The sequence below is a fragment of the Eschrichtius robustus genome, unplaced genomic scaffold (assembly GCF_028021215.1).
Source record: "Eschrichtius robustus isolate mEscRob2 unplaced genomic scaffold, mEscRob2.pri scaffold_81, whole genome shotgun sequence".
Taxonomy (NCBI): domain Eukaryota; kingdom Metazoa; phylum Chordata; class Mammalia; order Artiodactyla; family Eschrichtiidae; genus Eschrichtius; species Eschrichtius robustus.
The window spans coordinates 1-27,114 of NW_027175690.1; the positions used below are offsets into that span (position 1 = coordinate 1).

The 27,114-nt window shown below is 38.4% G+C and overlaps 2 protein-coding genes across 2 annotated transcripts in view; both read right to left on the reverse strand.

Annotated features, from left to right (window-relative positions):
* Positions 1–389: 389 nt before the first annotated feature.
* Positions 390–17,793, reverse strand: LOC137758349 (membrane cofactor protein-like; the record flags this gene model as incomplete). The annotated part of the gene is made up of 5 exons (XM_068534454.1): positions 17,673–17,793; positions 9,506–9,691; positions 9,077–9,176; positions 1,443–1,528; positions 390–587 (listed from the first exon to the last, which is right to left on the reverse strand). Coding segments are annotated over exons 1-5 (691 nt in total), but the record flags the coding sequence as incomplete, so codon positions are not given.
* Positions 17,794–18,464: 671 nt separating this feature from the next.
* The window catches only part of LOC137758350 (complement receptor type 1-like), a 177,308-nt gene continuing 168,658 nt past the window's right edge, over positions 18,465–27,114 (reverse strand). The window contains exon 57 of the mRNA XM_068534455.1: positions 18,465–18,558. Coding sequence (XP_068390556.1) covers positions 18,465–18,558 — 94 coding nt within the window. The remainder of the gene's footprint in view (positions 18,559–27,114) is intronic.

Here is a 27,114-nt window from a genome sequence, read left to right on the forward strand (position 1 = left end):
TTTTAAAATTTTCTCCACCATTATTTGTAGCCAGAACTCTCAGACATCTTGCAATATAAGAAAAAACTTTATTTTTGAGGCAGGGTGTGTTGAGTTTTTTAGTTCTTTCAAGCAAAAAAATCCTAATACACACACACACACACACACACACACACACACACACAATTAGTTCACAATGTGTAAACTGTAATGTCAAGAACATCTGGGGTGAGGGGTGGGAAACCCCACAACTAGAACTATTTTCTGTTCAATTTGGCCTAAATTAAACTAGAAGTCAATTTAACCGGAGGAAGAAACATGTATGACTGTTTTACTTATAGGTAAAACTATTTACAAAGTGTTCCACAGTATTTACAAATGAAGAAGGAAACAAATGGAAACATTATTACCTTTACACAGAGGAGCGGCACTACTCCATTTGCCAGGTCCAGAACAAATAAGCTTGCTCTCTCCAACAAGTGAGTATTCATCTGATCCATTTGAAGGATTACAACTATAAGTTACTAATTCATTATATTCAAATATATTCCTGTAGCTATTGGTGTGTTTTCCATGTTTTATTTTTGGAGGTCGTCCACAAAAAATCTCTTAAAAAGGGGTAAAAAGAGAAAATAAAGGTAAAGGGAAGGTGAAAGAGTAAGACAGCATCAGTAAAGTCCTATGAACTACCTTCAATAAGTTCTTTAACATATGATTTCTAGAAGTTAGTTGTGAATCCTTTATCCATTTAGAGGAGAGTTTCCATGAGAAGATGTATTATCCCAAATTCAAATCATGTAGAAATAAACTTTTAAGAACCAAACTCATTTTCTTAAATACCTATATAAAGTACCTATATGAAATACCTATATTTATCTATAAGGACATGCTAAGTTTTGTTCTAATCATCATAAGAGATGGAAATTTAATGAGAAAATATGCTTGTGATTAAAAATAAAATTCACTGCTAGCTAAGAAATGCATATTTATAATTTATAAACATATCCATTCACTACATCCATGGTTCACAATAATACCAAGATATGGTCTTATTTCACTGTCATCCTTGTAAGTTTATGGTGAAATTTTCCAGAATCTACAAATTGTGTGATTTTGCCACAGACTGAATCCAGATGTCTTCCTTTAAGCCAGATATTGAAGAGATTTGCAAAAATGTAAAACAATGCCACTATTCCCACTGTTGGTTTGGGAAATTTTTAATTTTTTCATAAAAATATGTTGTATATATTAACATGTATTGACTTTACTGTTCCTAAAAATGATTTAATAATTAACTATTTTAAAAACTTTTGTTTTAATTCCAATATAATGAATACCAATAGACATAACCCACATAAAGAAAAGCTCTTTGGAATCGTTGTTGATTTAACAGCATAAACAGGTCCTGAAGCCAAAAAGTTTGAAAATTCCTAATCCAAATTATAAAGTGAGAATTAACTTACTTTCACAATGTGGTATCAAATCACTCCAATGCACATTATCTCCAATAAGGTTACAAGTTAGAATTTTTTTTCCTCTTAAGTAATAACTAAATGAAAAAAGAAAAGGTTACTGTTTCTTTAATAGCACATAATACTGAAAATTTTTATATGGTTGTTTTTCTGCACTACAGTAGTTTGAGGGAGAAGTTTCTTAAATGACATGATATAATGAAAGTGCTAACCAAATCTGCAATTTTAATCAAATAAAGAGTTTCTGCATGTGGACACACACTGTCCCACAGCAAAATGTCTAAATTACTATCATGCCTGTCAGTGTGGCCTCTTCACCATCTCTGGCAAATGCATCACACATTCACTTCTGTGCTTTTGCTCACACCATTCTGCTCAGCAAGGACTGAGCAGAGACATCAGGCCCTAGAGCTTGCCTGCCTGGATTCAAGTCCCAGCTCCATGAATGACTTGTTATTTAAGCTTGGGAAAGTCTCTTACTGTTTCTCTTGCTCAATTTCCTCATCTATGTAAAAGAGATAATAGTACATACTTCATGGGGTTCTTTTGAGAATAAGTTAGCATCTGACACATAGTGAGTGCTAGGTAAGTTTTAGTTCTTTTTAATATTCTTTAGATCAGAATATCTTGCCAGGAATAGCTTGGGAATACTACTTAATGAAATTTTCTCTGATGATTTAAACTCACAGTACTCTCTTCTCCTTCTGGATTCTCATTGTAATGATCATAAATAATGGTATGTATTTGGCACTTCTTATTTACTATTTTGATTTAATATATTATGTTAGTATATATTGTGTTTCTAACCAGGCTACAGCTTTTTTTTGAGAAGAGTCTATGCTTTAAGTTTTTGGTACCTTTCAAAGTGCCTAATAGGCTCTCTATATCTATAACAGGATGTTCTAATATTTTTACTTGATCAGTTTAAAAATAATCAGTGAAACTGCTTGTACAAGGTTCCAGTTGACTTTTCCATTAAGCTGTACTCATTTTCTGTATATTAGTGTTTTAGGAGAGGATTTTGGGAAGGTGGTAGAGTTGGAAGTTCTAGGAATCTGTCACCATAACTAGACAAAAACTGCAATGGCAGAATCTGTCTGATGTTACTGTTTTGGAACTCTGGAGTCTGTTGAAGGCTTGCAAGTTCTAGAGGAAAACTCAGACAGGTAAATTGCATTAATTTCAGTCAATTTCAGCTCTTAGGAAAACAGCAGCAACTTACCCCTACCCTCAGCAGTGTGGCAGGCAACTGTGCGTGTGCTTCTGAAGCAGGTTACACACAGGTTGCAGGAGGTACTATAGCCAAAAAGACTGTCTTCCAAGTACCAAGGATCTGTACTCTGATTGCTGACTGCTATTTCTGATCACAGAAAGTGGTGGCAGCCATTGTTGTCACACCTTGCCGACTCTTGCAAGCCCTATCCTTGTTGGCTGAAGTGACTTACACGGGATTTAAAGATCCAGCAACATTTGCTTCCACTTTCATTTTTCATGTTTCCACTCTCAGAAGCCAGGCACTAAAGACTAGGACATTCAAAAACAACTGCATATGTGGGGAAATTTAGAAAGTGAGTGTGCATGTTCAGGGAAAAAACACAGAAACAGCCTGAGAAGACCTTCAGTTTACATCTCAGGTGATCCCTGCCACAGAAACATGATACAAAAATCAATAAACAAAAACAATAACAAAAACTGCAATGTCTAGGGAAAGGGGAGAATCTGATTTGCAGAGTTACACATTATTAGATTCCAATATCCAATATTCCACAAAAAATCACCAGGCATACAAAGAAACAGGAAAGTATGGTCCATTCAGAATAAAAAAACAAATGAACAGAAACTGTTCCTGAAAAAATCTGATGACAGATATATTAGATAAAGACATCAAAATATCTTAAAGATGCTCAAAGACCTAAAGGAAGACTTGGAGAAAGTCAAGAAAATGATGTGTGAACAAAATGGAAGTATCATAAGGAGCTAGAAAACCTAAAAAGGAACCAAAAAGAAATTATGGAGCTTAAAAGTACAATACCTGGTATTAAAAATTCAATAGAGGGATTAAAGGCAAATTTGAGCAGCAGAAGGAAGGATCAGTGAACATGAATATAGAATGGTGGAAGTTACTGAGTCTGAGGAACAGAAAGGAAAAAAGAGTGAAGAAAAGTGAGCAGAGCCTAAAGGACCTGTGTGATATCATCAAGTGGATCAACCTACACAGTGTGGGAATCTCAGAGGGAGAAGAGAGATAGAAAGGGGCAGAGAGAATATTTTAAAAAAATAATGGTGAGCAACTTTGCAAATTTGATGAAAGACACAAATATAAACATCCAAGAAGCTCAACAACCCCCAGGTAAAATGAACTTAAAGACACCCACACTAAGTCACATAATAACCAAACTTTCAAAAGACAAAGACAGAGTGGCTAAGATGGCCGAGTAGAAGGACCCTAAGCTCACCTCCTCTCACAAGAACACCAAAATCACAACAATCTATAGAGCAATCATCATTGAAAAAGACTGAAACCTACTAGAAAAGATCCCCTACCGCTAAAGACATAAAGATGGAACCACAAGGAGACTGGTAGGAGGGGCAGCCTTGCAATATAATCAAATCCCATACCCCCCAGTGGGCACCCCACAAACTGGAGAATAATTATATTACAGAGATTCTCCCACAGGAGTGAGTTCTGAGCCCCACATGAGGCCCCACAGCCCAAGGGTCTAGCACTGGGAAGAGGAGCTCCCAGAGCATTTGGCATTGAAGGCCAGTGGGGCTTGATTGCAGGAGTTCCACAGGATTGAGGAAAACAGAGATTTCACTCTTAAAGGGTGCAAAGAAAAACCTCACACACACCAAAGGACCAAAGTTAAAAGCAGTAACTTCATAGGAGCCTGGGCCAGAGCTACCTACTCATCTTGGAGGGTCTCCTAGGGAAGTGGGGGTAGCTGTGGCTCACTCTGGGGATATAGACATTGCGGCAGATATATCAGGGAGGATTCATTTGTGTGAGTTCTCCCAGAGGCTGATATCTTGGCACCAAGACCTGGCCCCACCCAACAGCCTGTAGGCTCCAGTGCTGGGACATCTCAGGCCAAACAACAAACTGGGAGGGGATACACCCCCACCCATGAGCAGACAGGCTGCTTAAAGACTTCCTGAGTCCACAGCCACCTCTAAACACATCCCTAGACATGGCCCTGCCCACCAGAGGACCAAAACCCAGCTCCAATGGTTAGGGGGCAGACACCAGAAGCAAGAAAATTACAGTCCTGCAGCCTGCAAGCCAAGTCTGCAAACGCAGGCCAGAAACTACCCTGGGACCAGCTGGCCCCTGGCCCTTGGGTAATGAGAGGGGAGTGCACTGCTGGGATGCATAGGATGTCTCTTACAGAGGGTCACTTCTCCAAGGTCAAAAAAAAGTAACCAACCTACTACATACATAAAAATACAAATAGCAATTTAGAGAAAATGAAGCAACAGAGGAATATGTTTCAGATGAAGGAACAAGATAAAACCCCAGAAGAACTAAGTGACATGGAGATAGGCAATCTGCCCAAGAAAGAGTTCAGAGTAATGATAGTAAAGATGATCAAAGAACTCAGGTGGAGAATGGATGCACGGAATGAAAAATTAGAAGTTTTTAACAAAGAATTAGAAAATATAAAGAACAACCAAACAGAATTAAAGAATACAATAACTGAAATGAAAAATACACTAGAAGGTATCAATAGTAGAGTAAATGAGATGGAAGAACTGATTAGTGAGGTGGACGACAGAGTAGTGGAAATCACTGCCACTGAAGAGAAAAAAAAAAAGAATGAAAAGGAATGAGGACAGTTCAAGAGACTTCTGGGACAACATCAAGCATGCTAATATTTGCATTATCAGGGTCCCAGAAGGAGAAGAGAGAGAGAGAAAGGACCTGAGAAAACATTTGAAAAGATAATTGCTGAAAATTTCCCTAATCTGGGGAAGGAAACAGTCACCCAAGTCCAGGAAGTGCAGAGAGTTCCATACAGGATTAACCCACAGAGGAATACACCATGACACAGTGTAATCAAAATGATGAAAATTAAAGATAAAGAGAGAATATTAAAAGCAACAAGGGAAAAGCAACAAGTAACATACAAGAGAACTCCCATAAGGCTATCAACTGATTTTTCAGCAGAAACTCTGCAGGTCAGAAAGGAGTGGCATGATATACTTAAAGTGATGAAAGACAAAAACCTACAACTAAGAATCCTCTACCCAGCAAGGCTCCCATTCAGATTTCATGGAGAAATCAACAGCTTTACAGACAAGCAAAAGCTAAAATAATTCAGTATTACCAAACCAACTTTACAACAAATGATAAAGAACTTCTCTAGGTGGAAAAGAAAAGGCCACAAATAGAAACAAGGAAATTATAAAATGGAAAAGCTCACTGGTAAAGGCAAACTTACAAGAAAGGTAGGAAATCATCCATTAGTAGGGAGGTTAAAAGATGAAAATAGTAAAAATCATTTGTATCCACAATAAGCAGTTAAGGGATACACAAAACAATTAGATGCAAAATATAAAATCAAAAACAGTAATTGTGAGGGGAGGAGAGTACAAATGCAGGGTACCTAAAATGCATTTGAAATTAAGAGATCAGCAACTTAAAACAAGCATGTATAAATATAGGCTCTAATACAAAAACCTCATGGTAACTGTAAAACAAAAATATATAATAGATATACGTACAAAAAGAAAAAGGAATCCAAACATAACATTAAAGATAGTCATCACAAGAATAGAGAATGAAAGAAGAAAGGGGAAACAAAAAGACCTAAAAAAACAAAATTCAATTAACAAAATGGCAATAGGAACATACTTATCAATAATTACCTTAAATGTAAATAGACTAAATGCTCCAACCAAAAGACAGACTGGCTGAATGGTTACAAAAACAAGACCAATATATACACTGCCTACAAGAGACTCACTTCAGATCTGGAGACACATACAGACTGAAAGTGAGGAAATGGAAAAAGTATTCCATGCAAATGGGAATCAAAAGAAAGTCACAGTTGCAATACTTATATCAGACAAAAATAGACTTTAATAAAGACTGTTACAAGAGACAAAGACACTACATAATGAGCAAAGGATCAGTCAAAGAAAAAGATTATAACAATTGTAAATATATATGCACCCAACATAGGAGCACCTCAATATATAAGGCAAGGGCTAACAGCCATAAAGGAAAAATTGACAGTAACACAATGATAGTAGGGGACCTTAACACTCAACTCACATCAATGGACAGATCATCCAGACAGAAAATCAATAAGGAAACACAGGTAACACCTATCCTTCTGAAACTATTCCAAAAAACTGCAGAGGAAAGAACTCTTCCAAACTTGTTCTCTGAGGCCACCATCACCCTGATACCAAAACCAGACAAAAATATCACACAAAAAAAGAAATTTATAGGTCAATATCACTGATGAAAATAGATGCAAAAATCCTCAACAAAATACTAGCAAACCAACTCCAAAAATACGTTAAAAGGATCATACATCATGATCCAGTGGGATTTATCCCAGGGAGGCAAGGATTTTTCAATATTCACAAATCAATCAATGTGATACAGCATATTAACAAATTGAAGGACAAAAACCATGTGATCCTCTCAACAGATGCAGAAAAACTTTTTATAAAATTCAACATCCATTTATGATAAAAAACTCTTCAGAAAGTAGGCATAGAGGAAACATATCTCAACATAATAAAGGCCATATATGACAAACCCACAGCTAACATCATACTCAATGGTGAAAAGCTGAAAGCATTTCCTCTAAGATCAGGAACAGTACAAGGATGCTCACTCTCACCATTTTTATTCAGCATAGTTTTGGAAGTCCTAGCCACAGGAAGCAGAAAAGAAAAAAAAAATAAAGGAATCCAAATCGGAAAAGAAGTAAAACTGTCACTGTTTGCAGATGACATGATGTTATACATAGAAAATCCTAAGGACACTACCAGAAAACTACTAGAGCTCATCAATGAATCTGGTAAAGTTGCTGAATACAAAATTAATATACAGAAATCTGTTGCACTTCTATACACTAACAACGAAAGATGAGAAACAGAAATTAAGGAAACAATCCCATTTACCACTGCATCAAAAAGAATAAAATATCTAGAAATAAACCTACTTAAGGAGCAAAAGACCTGTACTCTGAAAACTGTAAGACACTGATGAAAGAATCTGAAGATGACACAAACAGATGGAGCGATTTCCCATGTTCTTGGATTGGAAGAATCAGCATTGTCAAAATGACTATACTACCCAAGGCAATCTACAGATTCAATACAATGGCATTTTTCACAGAACTAGAACAAAAAAACTTTAAATTTGTATGGAAACACAAAAGACTCCTATTAGCCAAAACACTCTTGAGAAAGAAGAATGGAGCAGGAGGAAACATGCTCCCTGATTTCAGACTATACAATAAAGCAACAGTCATCAAAACAGTATGGTACTGGCAGAAAAGCCAGACATATAAATCAATGGAGCAGGATAGAAAGCCCATAAATAAACCCATACACTGATGGTCAATTAATCTATGACAAAGGAGGCAATAATAGACAATGGAGAAAAGACAGTCAATAAGTGGTGCTGGGAAAACTGGACAGCTATAAAAGTAAAAAGAATGAAATTAGAACATTCTTTAACACCATATACAAACGTATACAAAAATAAACTCAAAATGGATTAAAGACCTAAATATAAGACAGTATATTATAATACAGAGGAAAACATAGGCAGAACACTCTTTGACATAAATTGCAGCAATATTTTATTTGGATACGTCTCCTAGAGTAATGGAGATAAAAACAAAAATAAAAACTGGGACCTAATTAAACTTAAAAGCTTTTGCACAGCAAAGGAAACCATAAACAGAATGAAAAGAAAACCTACAGACTGGGAGAAAATATTTGTAAATGATGCCACCAAGAAGGGATTAATTTCCAATACATACAGCTCATCCAGCTTAATATCAACAACAACAACATAATCAAAAAATGGGCAAAAGACCTAGGTAGACATTTCTCCAAAGAAGACATACAAATGGCCAACAGGCACATGAAAAGATGCTCAACATAACTAATTATTAGAGAAATGCAAATCAAAACTACAATGAGATATCACCTCACACCAGTCAGAATGGCCATCATTAAAAAGTCTACAAATAATAAATGCTGGAGAGGGTGTGGAGAAAAAGGAGCCCTCTTACACTGTTGGTGTCATTTCTGTGAGCCCTCCTTCAACTCTGAGAGTTGGCCATTTTTACTAGGGTGCACTGTGTTGTTAAGGATAAAGTCACCATGATTACTACATTTTCAATGCTTCCAATAGGCTTATTATCACATATAATAAGTATTTGATTTTGCTTTTCTTCAATTTAAATTCCTTTCTATTAATTACACATCATTTCATTCTCCATAAAAAGCCCAAGAGTTGTTTGGCTACAAGTGCAACTTATGACCTAGAAAGAAAAATGAAATCAACTTCAAGGGAATGATTAAGCTGAGAAGCAAAGAAAAATGGAATTCATAACATTTAACTTATTTCCTCTAAGGAGTAACTTACTTACCCCTCATTACAAGAAATGTGAGCTTCTGATTCAAACTCAAAGGTTTTATTTGGGGCATATACTTCACCATGTTTTATTTCTGGATTTGGACATGATTTTCCTAAAAGAAAATTTTCAAATTTGTTTTTTCATACCAATTTCAAAACATTTAAATCAAGATCAAAATTCTACACTGCTCTTTTCTATTGATTAAATATTATTTTCTTTCTTTAATTATTATAAGGGCAAACTTAACATTCACATTTACTGAGGAACCAATCACCAATAAAGATTCCCTGGAGATTTCTCAAAGCCTGAAAAAATGCATTGCTATCTAAAACCTAGTTTTGCATGAGAAAATCATTATTGTTGCAGTGGAACATTGACCCTAAAATGTGTAAAAATCTCTACAGAAAGCAAAAAACAACAAAAATGGTTTTGTTTCCTTACTTAAACATGCTTCTTCAATAGGGCTCCATGAGCCATTAGGCTCACAAGTAGATGCGAGGAGATAAGGCCACACATAAAAGTATCCTCTGTGACACTCATAGTCTATTCTGTCCCCAGGATAATAATGGCGTTTAATGACACCCTTGAGCTTCATACTCTCCAATACTGGTGGATCAATACAGGGACCTAGGAATAAAAATAAAAACAGAAAATTAAGGATTTAATCTCTTTCGCCAGCCACTTGTGGCCTAGCAGCAAGTAGGCAGTACAGAATAAATGGAAAGGTTCTTAGCAAGATTTTAAGTGATTGTCACATGCTTTTACCCAAGTGATGGTAGTAGCGGAGGATGTGTCTTGCTTACTTTAAATAACATCCTATTAGCTTTTAATTTGTTGAGGAATAAGCTAAATTTTCATTCAACAGTAAATTAAAGGAGACAAAATCTTTTTGGTATTGACTAAATATATATATATATAGGTACATATCCTTACATACTTTTTTCTAAATTCATTTCAAAACTCACCTCTCTTCTAAAAAGTCTTCCATTGTATATAGCACTCTGCTCAGATTACTCTTCCATAGTTTGAAACACAAGCATATGATCACTTGTCACTCAGTTTCCTCTCAGAAGGCAAGGTCTTAGAGGGCAGGGATCATATGCCTTCTTTTTCTACTACACTCTGTACACACTGGGTGCTCAAGACATGCTATGGTAAGAGGTGACTATTAAATAAACATTGTGGATTTCAAAGATCAAAATAGATATGGACTAAGTATTTCAAAGTATGACTTCATTTCATATATTTCATATTTGTGAACTAAAGAATTTTATGAATGAATAGATAACATTTAAATATCAAAATTTACCATTTTGAATAGACTTACATTGAAAAAAATTTGTTTTCTTGATATTACCTTAAATGTAATTTAATTTTTCTTCTCTGATCAATAGAGCATGCATATCCTCAGAAGCTCCCTGAGGTAGCTGTTTGGCCTATTTATCTAATATACCCCAACAGTAAAGCTACTTTATTGCTATACTTTTATAAGTTTTTATTCTTTTTTTTTTTTTGGTGGTGGGGAGTCCCTCCCTAGAAGAGTGTAATTCCTACTTCAACAATTTCTCTTCCTTTTAATTATCTGTGAGCTCGATAACCTAACAAATCTGTTAGAAAAATTATGTAAAATAATATTATGGAGACACATCAAGTCCTAAAGTGCTAAAGGAATGCAGAGGCCACACCTATAAGGTTAAGGATCTAAGGAGAAAGAAATAGCCCTATTTTGGTCCCTGAGGAACCTTTTCTTTATTACTCCCTGGATCTTGGTCTTACTGCAGATTGAGAGACTGGTCAAGAGAGAACTCTAAAGAGGTGAAATATTACCCTCCTTTCCTATCATATTCTAAACTCTAAACTCCTCTCTTGATACACCATCCAACATTTCATTTACATCATGTGCTGAAACTGTTTCAACACTTAGCAAATGTTTTCAACATTTCTACTATGCTGATCTTGTTACATGAATGCTCCTCAATTAACTGCCCAAAACAAAACAAAAGCAAAAAGCAAAAAAAAAAAAAAAAAAAAAGAAAACCAAAACCAAAACAAAAAACCCCAAAAAACAAAACAAAACAAAACCCTTTAGTATTAAAAGCATTGCTTAAAAAGAAAATTAGTTGACTTGAATTTTATTAATAATATTAAATTTACTCAATACCCTGAGCCAGACGTTCTCATTTTAACATAGGAAAAAAACAAACAAAAAACACAGGATAGAAATGCTATATAATTTCGTACTGGATACAAATGTATTACATCATTCTAGAATTTCCTGGAACCACCAAGAAAGAAATCAAGTTAACAGCATGCCCATAATTAAATTACACAAGTGTTCTTTGTTTATGCACTCAACTTCAGTAACTATCTCGAAAGTATAAAAAAGAAGAGAAAATTCCTAAAGTAACTCTCACACATAGTGCTCTGAATGGAAAAAGACATGTCAATTGGACAGTTTAATCCATTCAACTAATGAAGGATTTCTTCCTACCAATATACATCATGAAATGAGTGCTTTTAACAATGTGCAGTTTAGAATGTTTGCTTTGTCAACCAGTTGATCACAAGCTTTATACACTGTAATAATTGAGTCCAATGTCACACATTTTTATAATCAAATTTCTTCTTTTGCTCAGAACATTGAATTTTTTTCCTATGAGGATTTTGAAAGTAAATGTCCCTAGCTCCAAAAAAATAACATCTTAACTTAGTTTTTTCTAAATAGTTTACAACATAATTATTATTAGGCTGTAATGCTATACTTTAACAATGGATGCTATTACATAATAAGACAGGCTGCATTCAGAAAATTCCCCAGTGTTCCAGGTGAGTGTCAGGAAAGTGAAATAATGCTCTGCTGTGAATCAAGAAAACTGTTCACTTTCTATACACTTGCAAAAATTGTGCAAGCACTCTCTACTTGCTTGCAAAATTAAAAATAACTCCTTGACACAAGCGCACGCCACACCCCTTCCCATGTGGTTCCCTTCAGAAAATCATGGTCTCTGACCCAAACTGGAACTTCCCGAAATCTGACCACCCCTCCCCTTCTCTCAATGTCCACACAACCTATTTTTAAACTTTCTTTGCTTCTTCAAAACACAGGCTCTAACATCTAACCTATCAATTTTATTTCTCAGTTCCCACTCATTTATAAGCCACTTAAATTATTTTCAAGTCATTAAGTAGCCTCCCTCTTGGTAAATTCACCCTAACACTCTCTCCCTCAGTAATTTTAATTACCCTGTCTCAACATCTGGAGCTATTGTTCATTCTCTTTGCTCCCTTGTGCCTGAAAATCTCTTTTCCTTGGTTTCCAGGTAGCAAACCAGCCTAGTTTTCAGCCTGTCCTCTGGCTGCTCTTCCTTCTCTGCCTGATTGCATAATGTGACGTTCCTCATGGGTTATTCTACGAGCTCTCCTTATTTTCATTCTGCAAATCCCCCTGGGTCAGATGTATACTCTCATGACATCATTACAACTGATGAGAGCTGCCTCCCAAATCCCTCTCTCCATCCTAGATCTTAGCTGGGGTGCCAAGTCTGTATGTTCAACTGCCTCCCCACAGCTCCACTTGGAATGTGTCACCCTATCTCAAATAACATAATGAAGCCAGCAAACAAGATACATGGTTTCCACAACTGAAATGCCTGTTCCCTCGCTCTGTTTCCACCTTTACTTCTAATTCAAGCCACTATCATTTCTTATCTGGATTGCTATAAGAGTTTCTGAATAGGTCTCCTTACTGGTCTCCCCACCTTTCATTCAGTTCATTTTCACATTGCCACCAGAGTAATACTGATATGATACTAGCACCAAGGTCCTTCCAAGTCAGATACGTTTCAATGGCTCCCTGTTGCCCTCATGATAATGTCTAAGGCTTCCTCACATGGCTAACAGAGATTTAATGTCTGCTCACTCTTGCACAGTCTTCTAAGCCATATTCAATCCCACTAGTAGTGCCCATTAAATTACTCAACTTACTGTAGCGCTCTAGACCTCCATGCATCATATTACTTCAGCTTTGACCAGAGACCCTGCCATTCCTCTCACCCACTCATCCTTCATTTTCATCTTAGATGCCACTTCTTCCTTGAGGCTCTTGACATCTCTCACTCAAAACACTGGGTTAAGTGTCCTCATGGTGCCCCAATTTACTTCTTTCACAGCACTTTTCATACTGTAATTATTCATTGCTTACTTCCCTAGGAGACTGTAGCCTTCTTGAGGACCATGTCTCATTCATCACTGCATTTCTAGTTCCTAGTGCCAAAGCTGAAGGAGTACTGTTATCAGTTTTATACATTCTTGGGTCAAAATTCAAATTCTTTACTGTTCAGCCAAACTGCTCCAGAAATATCTTCAAATCATCACTTTTTTCACTGCTGTTTCTGTTCCTATTTTCCATTTCTTTCATTCATTTATTTACAAACATTTCACTTTATCAGAATTTTTAATTTCTTTCTTGTCAAAATATTTGTTTTAGTATTTTATTATAAACCCATTTTATATTACTTCTATGACTAGAAATAGTATTTTAACATTATTAAAAGTGAACTCCAAAGACTGTGGGTTATATTTTTTCCTAAAGATTAGCAATGAACAATTCTAGAACTTGTTTCTTAAAACAGTGGTGATATTAATCATTTTAGAAATACCAAATTAAACCTGTGCCTATCATTATTTTAGTGTTTTTTAACTAACTTATTCTTGACAATCTTCCTATGAGTTGTGTACTATTTCCCATTCTTTAAGATGAGCAATCTGAACCATGGTAAGGTGAAGTAACTTGCCCATGAATACATTCCCTGTAGGTAGCAGACCCAGGGTCAAGCCAGGAAACCCGGTTCCACTACCCACATTGCTTTCCATCACTGTCTGTCATCCAGAACCCTTGTATGGTTATGACAACAACGTTTGTCTGCAATTTAGTCCTTAAGCAATGGTATTCTACTGAGCCTGGGGAGATTAAAGCAACGTTAGTTTAGATTTGCATTGTGCTAGGGCAAACGAAAGGCCTCAAGGTGCCCAAAAAGAACAGGTAATAACATCATAGTCTGATTTTTATGATAGTAATTTTTCATTCCTAACTATCCTGCTCTTCCATAATAATTCACTCTGTGATCTACACCGCTGCCTTCCTCTTGCGTCCTTTGCCCTACTGCTGCCACACTGGGTAGCTAGGCAGTCCATGACTGCCCTGAGCCATGTCACATCTCTGAGCCTTTGCTCACACTGTTTTCTCTGCTCTGAACACCTTTCTTCCTGCTCAGGAGAACTCCTTCAACTCTTGTCTTCCTTGACTTAATTCACTCAACATCTCCTCTAGGAAGTAGTCTCTGCTTCCCTGGGGAGGCACTGACCAGTCCCCTTCTCTTGTGTAAGCAGCTTTTTGTAGGAAAGAGCTATTTGCAGGAGGTTCCTTTTGTCTTGTCACTTTAGCAAAACTATACTTTAATTAACCTCTGGCCCAAGCACACCTTTCACATCTTTAGATCACACAATACTTTGCCTAACCTGTTGGTTCTCTTAGATCAAAGAAATAGAAAGGAAGAATAATTAACAGATGATCAGATCTTTCCCCCAGCTTTCCCTTCAGTAACCTCCAGAGCAAACTGTGTGAAAGAGATAACATCTAAAGAAATATCACAAGGAGTCGACAAGTCTGCAGGCAATGAGAGATGTCAATAAATATGACTCCCTATCTCAATGATTAACTAAGATTACTTCCCCTTTTTCCCTTAAAAAACTTTCATGGCCAAGCAGAATCTTCAGAGTTAGTTCTGGGACAGGAGTCTGCCTTCTCCGCAGATGCCAGCCTTCTGATTAAGCCTTTCCATTCCTACCAGCACTTGTCTCTCAAGTATTGACTTTTTGAGCAGTGAGCAGCCAGACCTGAGTTCGGTAGCACTCGGACTCTCCTCTGCATGGATCTCTCAGCTCACCATCACATGTTTTCGTGTTTAACACATGATATTGTGGACTCCATTCAGCCATGTGGCCACAACACCTCACACAGTACATGCCTCATAGTCACTATTCAAAACACTTTGGTTCTCAAAGTTACACTGCTGTCAAACAGAAACCAATAGTAAAGAATACAGTATAATTAATCTAACATTGAAAATAATCATCTTAAAACTTTATGCACTGGAGAAAGATTTGACCACCTAATTTCTTTTGTTCTCTATCTCCCAGTATTATGGTAACCTAGCAATGGACCAATAAGGACTATTCTTCTTGCACTGTAATATGCAGAGTAAGAAACTAAGAAACTACTGTGTAAGCACTTATTCATCTTGGCTTCTTTCAAAAGAAAAGACCTAAAATAGGCAGAAGAGACCACCCATAAAAGGAAATTGTAGGCTTTGTCCCACAAAGCAGACTCATTCTGGATGAATGAGACTGGTCCCTTCTGTGATCTTCTACCATTTGGCAACTACCTCTGAGATGGCAGGACTCCCAAGGCACAACACTGCCCACTTACAAAATCTTCTCCTCATGAGCCGCTTCAGCACATGTTTATTATATTCACATACTTTCCCTGCCCAACATAGTGAGTTCTCATTTGTACCTTATCTAAGTTTCTTACCTATCCTGATTTTACCTTTCAATCTTAAACCTAACCTTGTTTTTCCTCCTCTTCATTTCTAGCTGTTATCTTCCCTGATACATCCTATTCATTTTACTTATCTATTTTCCTCTATTTTGAATAGTTTTCATCATCTCCTTCAACTTCTAGCTTTAAGCCTATTCTAAACATTATTATTCTTTAAAAAATTCCTTTTAATTTTTTGTTAGCACTGCTGTTCCATCACCCACAACTCTCTTGCAGAGAAATAAACTTTCAAAATGATCCGTAACAAGCAAGGCTGGAGTATTGAGAACCCTGAGGAGTCTACAGTCAGGAGAAGATAGATCCTTTCTGACCCCCAGCTGTCCCTGCCTTAGCTTTTTAGGCACCACAGAAAGTCCATCTTAAGCATGGCTTTTTAGAGAACCTTCCTCCTGGAAGCAAGAGAAGTTGTTCCTGGGCTCTAAGCCTCAGCCGAATGTTACTTTTAATTTTCTGGTACTTGATAGTTATACAATAATGTTGACACTGAGGCAAAAAAATGGGCATTTGAAACCACAAGTGTGACAAGACAGCCAAGATCTCTGCATTCTAGTGAGGAGAGAACAGAACACATAGTTTGGGAGGGTGACTACCAGTTGGGGGGAATTGAGCTGAAGTGTGTGTGGCTACCGGAAACAGTGGGTCAGAGAAGGTCCCTCTGAGGGGATAACATCACAACTGACTTTAAAGAATAAGAAGGAGCCAATTACGCAAGAGGCAGAAGGAGAATGTCCCAAGGCCAAGGGAACAGCAAGTACAGAAGGCAAAGTGGCAGAGTTTGGCCTGTTTGATGAGCAGAAAAGTCTTCCCTTCCACCAGTCATTTGTTAAACGCTGTCAGAGAATCATGCTCCTTTCCTCCTGGGTACTTCTCTTGGGTTATAACGTATTCATTAATATTATGTTTTGGCTACTGTCTACCACTCCCAATAAATTGTAGCAAATATTTGATTTCCTAACATGTGCCTGGCACTGGGGACCCAAGACCAGCACAGGACCTGGCATATAGAAGGCAAGTATGTATTGAATGAATGCTGCTAAGAAAAAATGCAGCATACAAACTGTATATGTAATAGATCCTAAAAATAACTTGGACATGGAAACACACGTGTATATAAAGACAGAAGGAAATATACCAAAGTATTAAATATGGTTGTCCTTTGATTGTGTATGTTTTATACAATAAGCATGCCTTTTTTTGGGCATATATTTAAAGTATTTTTTCGATTCAATGAAACACGGAAAAGAAAATAAAAAGAAGTGAATGGGCCTCAGCTCTAGTTTATGAGCTGTATGGGAAAACCAGATGAACACCATTTATAGTTCATTTTCAGGATGCTCATTTTTCACTGTGTTTGGCTACCAATGTTTTTTAGGTTTCTTTGGTAAGCCCCATACAAAGCAGCTTCCTTGTCCCACACTGGGCACCACTGGGCTGGCGACTTCCACAAAGCGTATACCAGGGTACATTCGCCCAGGCTCCCCCAGCGGGGCACAAACACCCCACACACAAGGCATCACCGGCCTAGAGAACACAAGGCAACCCCTCCCCCAGGGCACAGCACCAGACTAGCAGCATCCCCAGACACAGGGGGCACTTAAGGGCAAGCCGTCCCCACCAGCACCGGGTCCCGCTCCTGTTCCAACTTGGCTCAGTCCTGGAAACACCCTACAGACTTTTGCTAGGGACACAGCTTGGCCCGGGGTAAACCCCGGCCAAGCCCACCACCCCTCACCGCTCAGTGCCCACCACCAAGCAAGCCTTCTCCTCGGCCACTACGTGTTCTCCACCCCGGTGGGTCCCCGCACAGCAAGACCCAGGACATTCCGGCCACGCCTTCAACCCTAACTCCGCACGATCCCGGGTGGATCCAGCTTCGCGCCTCCGCCCCGAGCCAACAAGCAAAGCTCCCCCGGTCCTCGGTTCTGGCCTGCCTGCTCCCCGACCCACTCCAGTTCGCCACCAGGGCGCACACTCTCTCCAGGCTCCTACCGGAGAATATGGGCAACGGGAGCACTAAAGACAGCAAAAGAATCCCGCCGCAGCACCAAGGAAAAGGGGGACTCTCTGGGCGGCCGGGAGGCGCCCGGCGAGGCGCGCAGGACGCCGTCATTTTCGGGAAAATCAGCGGGAAACCCGAGACCAAACCAGGAGAGAACTTTTACATAGAGTTCAGTTACAGGACGCAATAATCCCCGGATTCACAGTGTCAAGTGCGGTCACGCAGGTGGGCGTGGCCTAGAACACTGCAGTGCGAAGGAGAGGGCCTTGCGGGGCCAATGGGCGGGCTGCAAGGTGGGGCCTCGGCGCCCGGGGCGGCCCTCTGGCCTGGAGAGGCGGGGCGAGGCCCTTGCGCGGGGCTAACCCTCCCGGTGGGCGGGGAGCTTTGCGCCTCCTGCTTGGACCCGGACTGTCTCTGACTCCTCAGTCTGCAGACCTGAAGGCGAGCCGCGGCGGCTTGCGGGAAATGGTTGGCCTCTACGTAAACAGACTGTTACCACCCTACGCGGGAAGGGTGGAAAGGAGTCAAGGGCTGGTGCGGTCATCACTGTCCCTTTTCCGGAAAGCTGGACTAAAGAATCAAGCGCATCGACCCGAAAATAGAAACCTAGAGCCCAGCCAGTGGGTCACTGTGGGGCAGACACCCCTCAGGACTCCACTTTGGACCTGGGGCACTCCAGATGGTCCGACACCTGGACCCTTGCTCAATCTTTAGCATTAGTCAGGCATAATTCGGGACAATAGTTGAGGTTTCCGTGGTTGAGCCTCTGCTTCTGAAGCCTCTCATGGCCTGATTTCAAAATCACGAAAGGTTTGGTCATTGCTCTCCCAACTGCTAAAGTCAATTAGCCTTCTCTGTGTTCCCAGGAAAGGACCCCTGGGAAGGTAAATTGTTAACACCGGGCCATTAGCATAATGGGTTCCAACGCTACAGGGCCTTTGTCCTTGAGCCACTAAATGTTTTATTGAAGATGAAATATACATGCATGAAAAAGGCAAGGACGGGGGTGCATTAAGTGCCAAATTTCTTGGAAGCAGTAAATGTCAGAGTTGGGAGGGGTAGGAATTGGTCAGCTGAAGTGGATAAGGGGGAGAGCTTTTCTGTTGAAACGATCTTGCAAACAATGCTGGAAAATTAACAATGAGCAAGATTTATTTGTAGAATTGTAAGTAAACCTGTATGACTAGTAAAAGAAATATAAAAGTTACCTGACTGGTATTAAAGAGCAAACAAAGGAAGTTGACATTTTCTTATTAGTTGGCAAAGAATAAGAAGGTCAACCAATGTAAGTAAACATATTTGGGGAACAAGTACCCTCAAATTTTAGTATTTAACATAACTTTTCTGTATGTCAAAAGTTTTAAAATGGACATGACTTTTAAACCACCAGTTCCATTTACAGTTTATCCCAAAGAAATCATCAGAGCTGTGAGCAAAACTGTATAGTTTTGCAAAAAAAATTTAAATCCATGTGTCTAGAAAAAATATTAAGGATTTTATGGTAGGTAGTTTATTGTTTAAAAAAAAATCAATGTGAGAAACTATGATAAATTCCTGAGTGGAAAAAGCAGACTCCAAATCAGTGTGTACTTTTTTTCATTCCTTTTATTAAAACAAAAGTAGTATATTGATACACACACAAAAAAGATTAGTTGGGAATATACCAAAATTAACCAATAGTTGATAGGATTATGCATATTTAATTTTCTTTGTGCTTTTCAGCTTTCTATACTGACACTATGTTACCTTTGGAATCAGGTAAAGAAAAATTTTATTTACATCCAACCTATATTTCAATTGCTATTTCATTCATAGAATGGTGGGGATAGAACCTGTATCACACAGAGTTAAGATATGAGAGGATGGTGAGGAAATGGAAATTCTCCGTATAAACTTCAAATGCATCATCTGGAATTACAAAACTTTATATATATATATTTTTAAATTTTTAAAATTTTTATTGGACTATAGTTGATTTATAATTTTGTGTTAGTTTCTGCTGTACAGCAAAGTGAATCAGTTATACATATACATATATCCACTCTTTTTTAGATTCTTTTCCCATATAGGTCATTACAGAGTATTGGGTAGAGTTCCCTGTACTATACAGTAGGTCCTTATTAGTTAACTATTTTATGTATAGTAGTATGTATATGTCAATCCCAACCTGCCAATTTATCCCTTTCCCCCTTTCCCCCCGGTAACCATGTTTGTTTCTTACATCTGTGACTCTATTTCTGTTTTGTAAATAAGTTCATTTGTACCATTTTTTTAGATTCCAGATATAAGCGATATCATATGATATTTGTCTTTCTCTGTCTGACTTACTTCACTCAGTATGACAATCTCTAGGTTCATCCATGTTGCTGCAAATGGCATTACTTCATTCTTTTTTATGGCTGAGTAATATTCCATTGTACCACATCTTCTTTATCCGTTCCTCTGTCAATGGACATTTAGGCTGCTTCCAACAAAACTTTATATATTTTTAAACAATTTTATATGTGAGACGTACTAAAGCTATTCTGGGATGAACAAACCATGGAATTTCCTCTTCCTCCCAGACCAATACAATTTTTTGAATTCTTGGCAGAGCATATAAAACACAAAGTGTGGATGTGATGTATAAAATACACACCTTAGTACTGGGGGTTATAAAATCCATAATTTTATAATTAAGGGGACAGTGAAAGGAAATGCAATGAGGGGGAATTATTTCTTTTAATTCTTTCAGTTATGAAGGACTGATATAACAGAAATATTCTGTGGCTCACTGTTGGCGTTTACTTATGAAAACAGAATTTATTTCTTCTGCAACTATCTGTACATAATATTGTATGTCAACTATAACAATAAGCTGAAAAAAAACTTTCCCATTTATTTTTGGGCTTGAAAGTAAGGTTTTTCTTTCTTTTTTTTTTTCTCATGAGAAAATTTAAAAGGTAGGGAAAGAAGTAGGCTAGTTTTTGCTAGATTAGATTCAAGGATTGGGGTTCTACTGGAACTTGTTTCAGTGAAATTTCTGTACCTGGGGCTCATCAAATCATCCCAAATATAATTGAAGAGTTTCACATAGATTTCTTTAACTTATTTTGATTTGACCCAACTGAGGCTCCATTTGAAAGGTTCTAAGTCTTGTTCTCTATTTTTCTGGACAAGTTCCATGAGGCAGGGATAGTTTTCTTGCTGTATCTCCAGTGCTGAGACAGTTCTAGACCTACACTAGGTGCATAATAAATACGCATTAAATACTGAATGAAATAAATGGGCGTTGCTGTCAAGTGCATTTAACATGTTTCTGCCAATCCTCCCCCAGTGCAGATTTACCAAATGTTGGGAAGGTCCTGAGAGAATTTGATTTTAGTAATTTTAGCCACTAGGAACAAAGCAGGATTTGTCTCTGAAAGGAATGTCTCCGAAAGGATTTGTCTACAACTGTCTGCAGAGAAAACTTTCCTAAATCAGACATGGCAAGCTGACCTATGAAGTGGATCTACTGTCTAACCCTTAACCTTGAGATCATTTTAGTGACTGAGTTCAAAGGGAGAGTATTGACTGTGAACTTCCTAAGGTGCTGAGAGGAATAGAACTCAAGAGTCGAGGCTGAGTGAAGTAGGGGCTTAAACACTAGTGGTTCCTCCAACTCTCCCTAAAGATTTTGTCAAGCTGCCAGTGATAAAATGAGGAGAGAATGGAGAATATGATTGTTTGTAGACCAGGTTTTGAGCTATGTAGTAGCTCTCCTGTAAGCTTTAGGAATGGCGGTAAGGTGGACGGAGATGTCTGTGGATGTCATTAAACCTAGGGGGACTTCATTGAATAAAACAATGTTAGATGATCCTTTGCCTCCTAAATTGGTATATTTACATTTTGCTGTTCAGAGGTGAGGGTAGCAGCATGAAGGGGCCTGTGAATGTTCTTAGAAGAGGCTTTCACCTGTCATGGTGCTTTACAGGTTAGGTGTTTGTGAAAACCTGAAAGAGAATGGCTAAACAGAGGATAGTTAAGCCACCTTTTTGAGGCTGGTCCTGGGAGCTCTGCCACCTCTACTTGCACCTGGTAGGCACCTGCCAGCAAATTGACCTTACTTGGCTGTTACCTCAAGAGCATTACTGTGGTGCCACTTCCAACACAGGGATTCTGAACCCAGTCAAGTACAGAAAGGAAGGCATTTCTCATAAGGATCACATATTCATTTTGTTGCCTCTTGGCTTTTGAAATCTTTACACAGTAAATATATTACAAACCATATTCTACAAGTTGATTTGGGAAGATAAAATCTCTTATTCCTTTCTTATTATAATGCTGAGACAAATTACATTTAAACATCATGTACTTTTACATCTCACATTTAACTGTACAAAAAGGCAAGTGAAACAAAACAATATTAGAATGTTAGCACTAGGAATAGCTTTGGAGATCAATTGGTCCAGCCCCTGCTTTTCAGATGAAATATATAAGGTCAGAAGTGAACAGAAGTGCTCAGTAATACAAGTTAGGCAATATAGTATTTTACCCATAATTAGTAATGTGAAGGAAAAAAATGTTGCCTGCTATTCCAGTTCTGCAAGGATTAAGCCATTAGCTACTGCAGTTGCTCATGGACAGTGCACCCCGAGGGGAATTCAAGATGGAGAAAAACAGGAAGTATGCTGTGCTTTGGATATATAGGTCCCTAGATAGTTAAGATGCATATCTAAGGAAAAATATCTTTCATACTTAGAAAAGCAATAAAATCATTAACTTGAGATGTCTGTTCTTTGGGATTAGCAGTAATCTTTTGATGTTCAACTACATGTCTGCTTTTTTTTTCCAGCAAAATATTCACGTATATCCTGACTGCTGCCTTACCTCCTCAGAGCCATTCCTCAGAGCTGAGAGACTCTTTCCTGGGCTGTAGTCCTCAGAAAGGTCCCAGAATAAAACTTAACTCACAACTTTTACCTTGTGAGTTTTTCTTTCAGTGGACAGTATATACATTATTACATAGTATATATATAGTTAATATATACATAATTTAAACATATATTTCCCATAGATAACTGATGTTTAGAGAAACGCACATATTTCTTGCAGTTAGAAAGTCACACACATCAAATACTTTTTAATCACATTGTTCACTGACATACTCCATTCTGGGGGGGGAAAAAAGAGATGAGAATTTTTTTCTTGTGATGGGAAATTTTGATTCTAAGAATGGTTGATTCCCAAGCAATTGATTTCTGTTCTCCTTTAAAATTTACTTCCTCAGAAACCCAAGAAATAATAGAGATTGCTAAAATTTTAGCTAAGCAAAACATTGAGCAACTTTTCATATTTTCAGGGGCTACTTGTCTTTCTTTTTTGTTTTGTTGACATAGGTGTATGTCCTTTGCCTGTATTTTGTGAGGTGAGCAGCAGTTGTCTTTGAATTTTCAAGTCTCAAGCCATTTACCCTTTGCCTGTGATATAAGTTGCAATTTTTTCTTTCATTTTTCTTTGCTTATACTGTTTTATTTTTCTATCTTGTATGATTTTAAATTGAAAGTCAAGTTGATGTCCAGTTCACTCTTTATATTTATCAAGGTAAATGTGGAAGAATATACTTTAAAACCCAGAATTACACAGAAATTAGCAGTAGTCTTATACAAATCTATTGTTAAATATCCAGAAAGATTTGATATTTTTTAGAGATCATTAGAGTGGCCGATAATATTATACCAAATAAAGTTTTGATCTGTAAGGATGTGGATGCATTAAAGATTCCAGGGCTACTTATTTAGAAGGTGTCAGTATATGTTTATTGTAGGGGAATAAAATGTGCCACCTGGAAATGTGTCTCATTGGCATGAGGATTATTAGGCTGATTATTATTATTTTTTAAATAAAGTTATCTATTTATTTTTGGCTGCATTGGATCTTCGTTGCTGCGCGCGGGCTTTCTCTAGTTACGGCGAGTGGGGGCTACTCTTCGTTGCGGTGCGCGGGCTTCTCATTGCGGTGGCTTCTCTTCTTGCAGAGCACGGGCTCTAGGTGCATCGGCTTCAGTAGCTGTGGCTTGCAGGCTCAGTAGCTGTGGCTCGCAGGCTCTAGAGCACAGGCTCAGCAGTTGTGGTGCACAGGCTTAGTTGCTCCACGGCATGTGGGATCTTCCCGGACCAGGGCTCGAATCCGTGTTCCCTGCGTTGGCAGGCGGATTCTTAACCACTGCACCACCAGGGAAGCCCTAGGCTGATTATTTTTAAGAAACAGAAAGCTCAGGAAGTTTTTTCTTGTTACCACCCTCTTAGCTGCTTAAAAAAAATTAGATAAAGTGATTGTTCCTGGAATAGGACTATAACCAGAGATATGTGCAAAGAATATGGGCTAAAGTGGTGGGAGTGGTGTGTGGGGGGGAACTTGGCAGGGCCTAGAGATCAGAGTCTACTCTGAGTCTCATTGTCTCTGCCTGGCCCAGCAAGCATTTTTCAAACATTTGTTTTTCCACCTCCATGTAAATTACCTTCCTCCCCTTTAAAGTCCCAAACCACTACCCCCAACATCCTCCTTCGTCTTTAGCTGAAAATGGTATTTAAGGGGAGTGCTCTGACCATTTTGGGAGTTACTCAGTTTTCCTGGGTTTCTCCCACATAAACATGTTATTAAAATTGGTTTGGTTTTCTCCTGTTAATCTGTCTGATGTCAATTTAATTCTTAGACCAGCTATAAGAATTTCCAGAGGGAAATTTTTCCTCCCTGACATTATTAGCTTGATAAATTATTAAAAGTCATGCTTTCTTAGTTAATTTAGTGTACTCTGAATTAATACAAAAGTAAGCTAGTTACTTTTATGATAAAAATTATTTTTATTTAAATTTTAGTATTTTAAAATTAATAACATAGGTCAAAGCGCTTTTGAAATAGAGCTTAGGAAATATCCAAAGCTTAATTTTTTTCCCAGCTATTTCTCTTGAATAGTCTTGACCCATCTCCCCTATAATCATTTAATACATTTATTTAAAAATTTATTTATTTATTTGGCTGTGCTGGGTCTTTAGCTGCAGCATGCAGGATCTTCATTGCCTCTTCGTTGCGGCATGCAGGATCTTTGGTTGTGGCATGCAGGCTCTTTGTTGTGGCATGCGGGATCTAGTTCCCTGACCAGGGATCCAGCCTGGGCCCCCTGCATTGGGAGCATGGAGTCTTAACCGCTGGACCACCAGGGAAGTCCCAATGCCTTTTTAATAAACAGAAATTAATTTATTTTTCTTTGAGAAAGTGAAAACTGATATACCATATATTTTTCTCCAAACTGTCTAAAATGAGTGGATTCTATTCAATAAAAAAGGAAGTATTTAAGAAAGAAAAACATATGTGTGTATAAAGAAACATATATAAAGATTAGCAGAACATGAATTAAAATATTAACAATGGTTACCACTGGGTAGTATAATTAATGTGACTTTTTTTCATATCTTCTCCCTGCATTTTCCATATTTGCCCTAATGAGCCCATTCTTATTATAAACATTTGAAAAAAAAAAACTGACCAACTTATAAACAGAAATCCTAGGCAACACTTTTTTTCCTTTAAATAGTTGAGACTATTATAAAATCCTAAGTGTAGCTTTCACCTGACTAGATAATGTGCGCTTTCCGCAGAAGAGAAGAGGGTGAAGGGGTGACTGTAATCCAAGCTAAGAAGAGGGTGCTTCACTAGGTACTGGTAGAGCTTCAGCATCTTCAAGTGCACATGTTTGCATCTCTGTGAAGTCACTTCAAAGATTTTATGAGTCTCAGATTTTATTCTGTTGAAATGAATTGGCTCCTTCCCAATCAACATTTTAATTGGAGGTGTTCTCCAGCTTTATAGTACTTTGTCAAGGAAGGACACTGAAATAACAAGATATTTTTATTTAGATGACAACGTGGTCGACAACTGAACTACCCAGAATTTATATGCTGATAATCATGATGCTAGCATTGCGCATAAATTACAAGTTTTAAAAGAAGTGTTTACTTGGACTTCCCTGGTGGCACAGTGGTTAAGAATCCACCTGCCAATGCAAGGGACACAGGTTCGAGCCCTGGTCTGGGAAGATCCCACATGCCGTGGAGCAACTAAACCCATGCACCACAACTACTGAGCCTGTGCTCTAGAGCCCGTGAACCACAACTACTGAGCCTACACACCTAGAGCTCATGCTCCACAAGAGAAGCTACCGCAATGAGAAGCCTGTGCACCACAACAAAGAGTAGCCCCCGCTCACCACAACTAGAGAAAAGCCCACATGCAGCAATGAAGACACAACACAGCCATAACAAAAATAAATAAATAAATAAAAGAAGTGTTTACCGTCCTCTGTTGTGGCTGCTGTTTTGGGCACAAAAAAGTATAGTATTGCCAACTACCAATTGGCATTTGCCATCTACCTCTAGAAGGATTAAATCATGAGCTGCTGCAGCTGCTGACTTTCAACATCCCCTGAAAGGAGTTCAGGTTGGAGATCGGGAATGAGGCACTGTGCTTTGGAAAAAGCTTGCAGAACAGGACTTCAGATAGTTAGATATTTTCAGGAGAAGATTATATGAGATTTTATTTTTATTCTTGCATCTCCTCCTATCTAGGTAAGTACTAAAAGTTTTCATGGTGATGTCTGCTCCTTGTAACTAGCAGCAACCTTCACAAGACTAGCAGCAACCTTCTGCAAAAATGTGGGCTTGACTGCATATACACCCCCACCACCAAAATCACATATATACTGATCTTCCCCCCTGCTCTTCGTAGCGATTTCTCAGAGATATCTGAATGCTGTCTCCCGGGTTATAGTCCTCATTTTGCCCCAAATAAAACTTAACTCACAACTCTCACGTTGTGCGTTTTTTTTTCAGTCGACAGCATAAATCGATAAGAGATTAACAATAACTTGACCTTTCCTTATTGATTCTTTTGTCAAAGGAAGAGTTCTCAGAATTACGCAACTGGGCTTCCCTGGTGGTGCAGTGGTTAAGAATCTGCCTTCCAATGCAGGGGACACGAGTTCAAGCCCTGGTCTGGGAAAATCCCACATGCTGTGGAGCAACTAGGCCTTGCGCCACAACTACTGAGCCTGCACTCTAGAGCCCGCGAGCCACAACTACTGAGCCCATGTGCCACAACTACTGAAACCCATGTGCCTAGAGCCCGTACTCTGCAACAAGAGAAGCCACCGCAATGAGAAGCCTGTGCACCGCAGCAAAGAGTAGGCCCTGCTCGCTGCAACTAGAGAAAGCCCACGTGCAGCAACGAAGACCCAACGCAGCCAAAACTAAAAAAAATTTTTAAAAAAGAATTGAGCAACTAAATAAAAAGAGCCTCATTTTGGAACACACACAGGTCCCTCATAACACAAAAAATGATTCCTTGCGTCTCTTTTCTGATTGATGGTTTTGTTAGAGGAAATAAACAGGAGCTCGAGGTTTGGAGGAGGGTCAG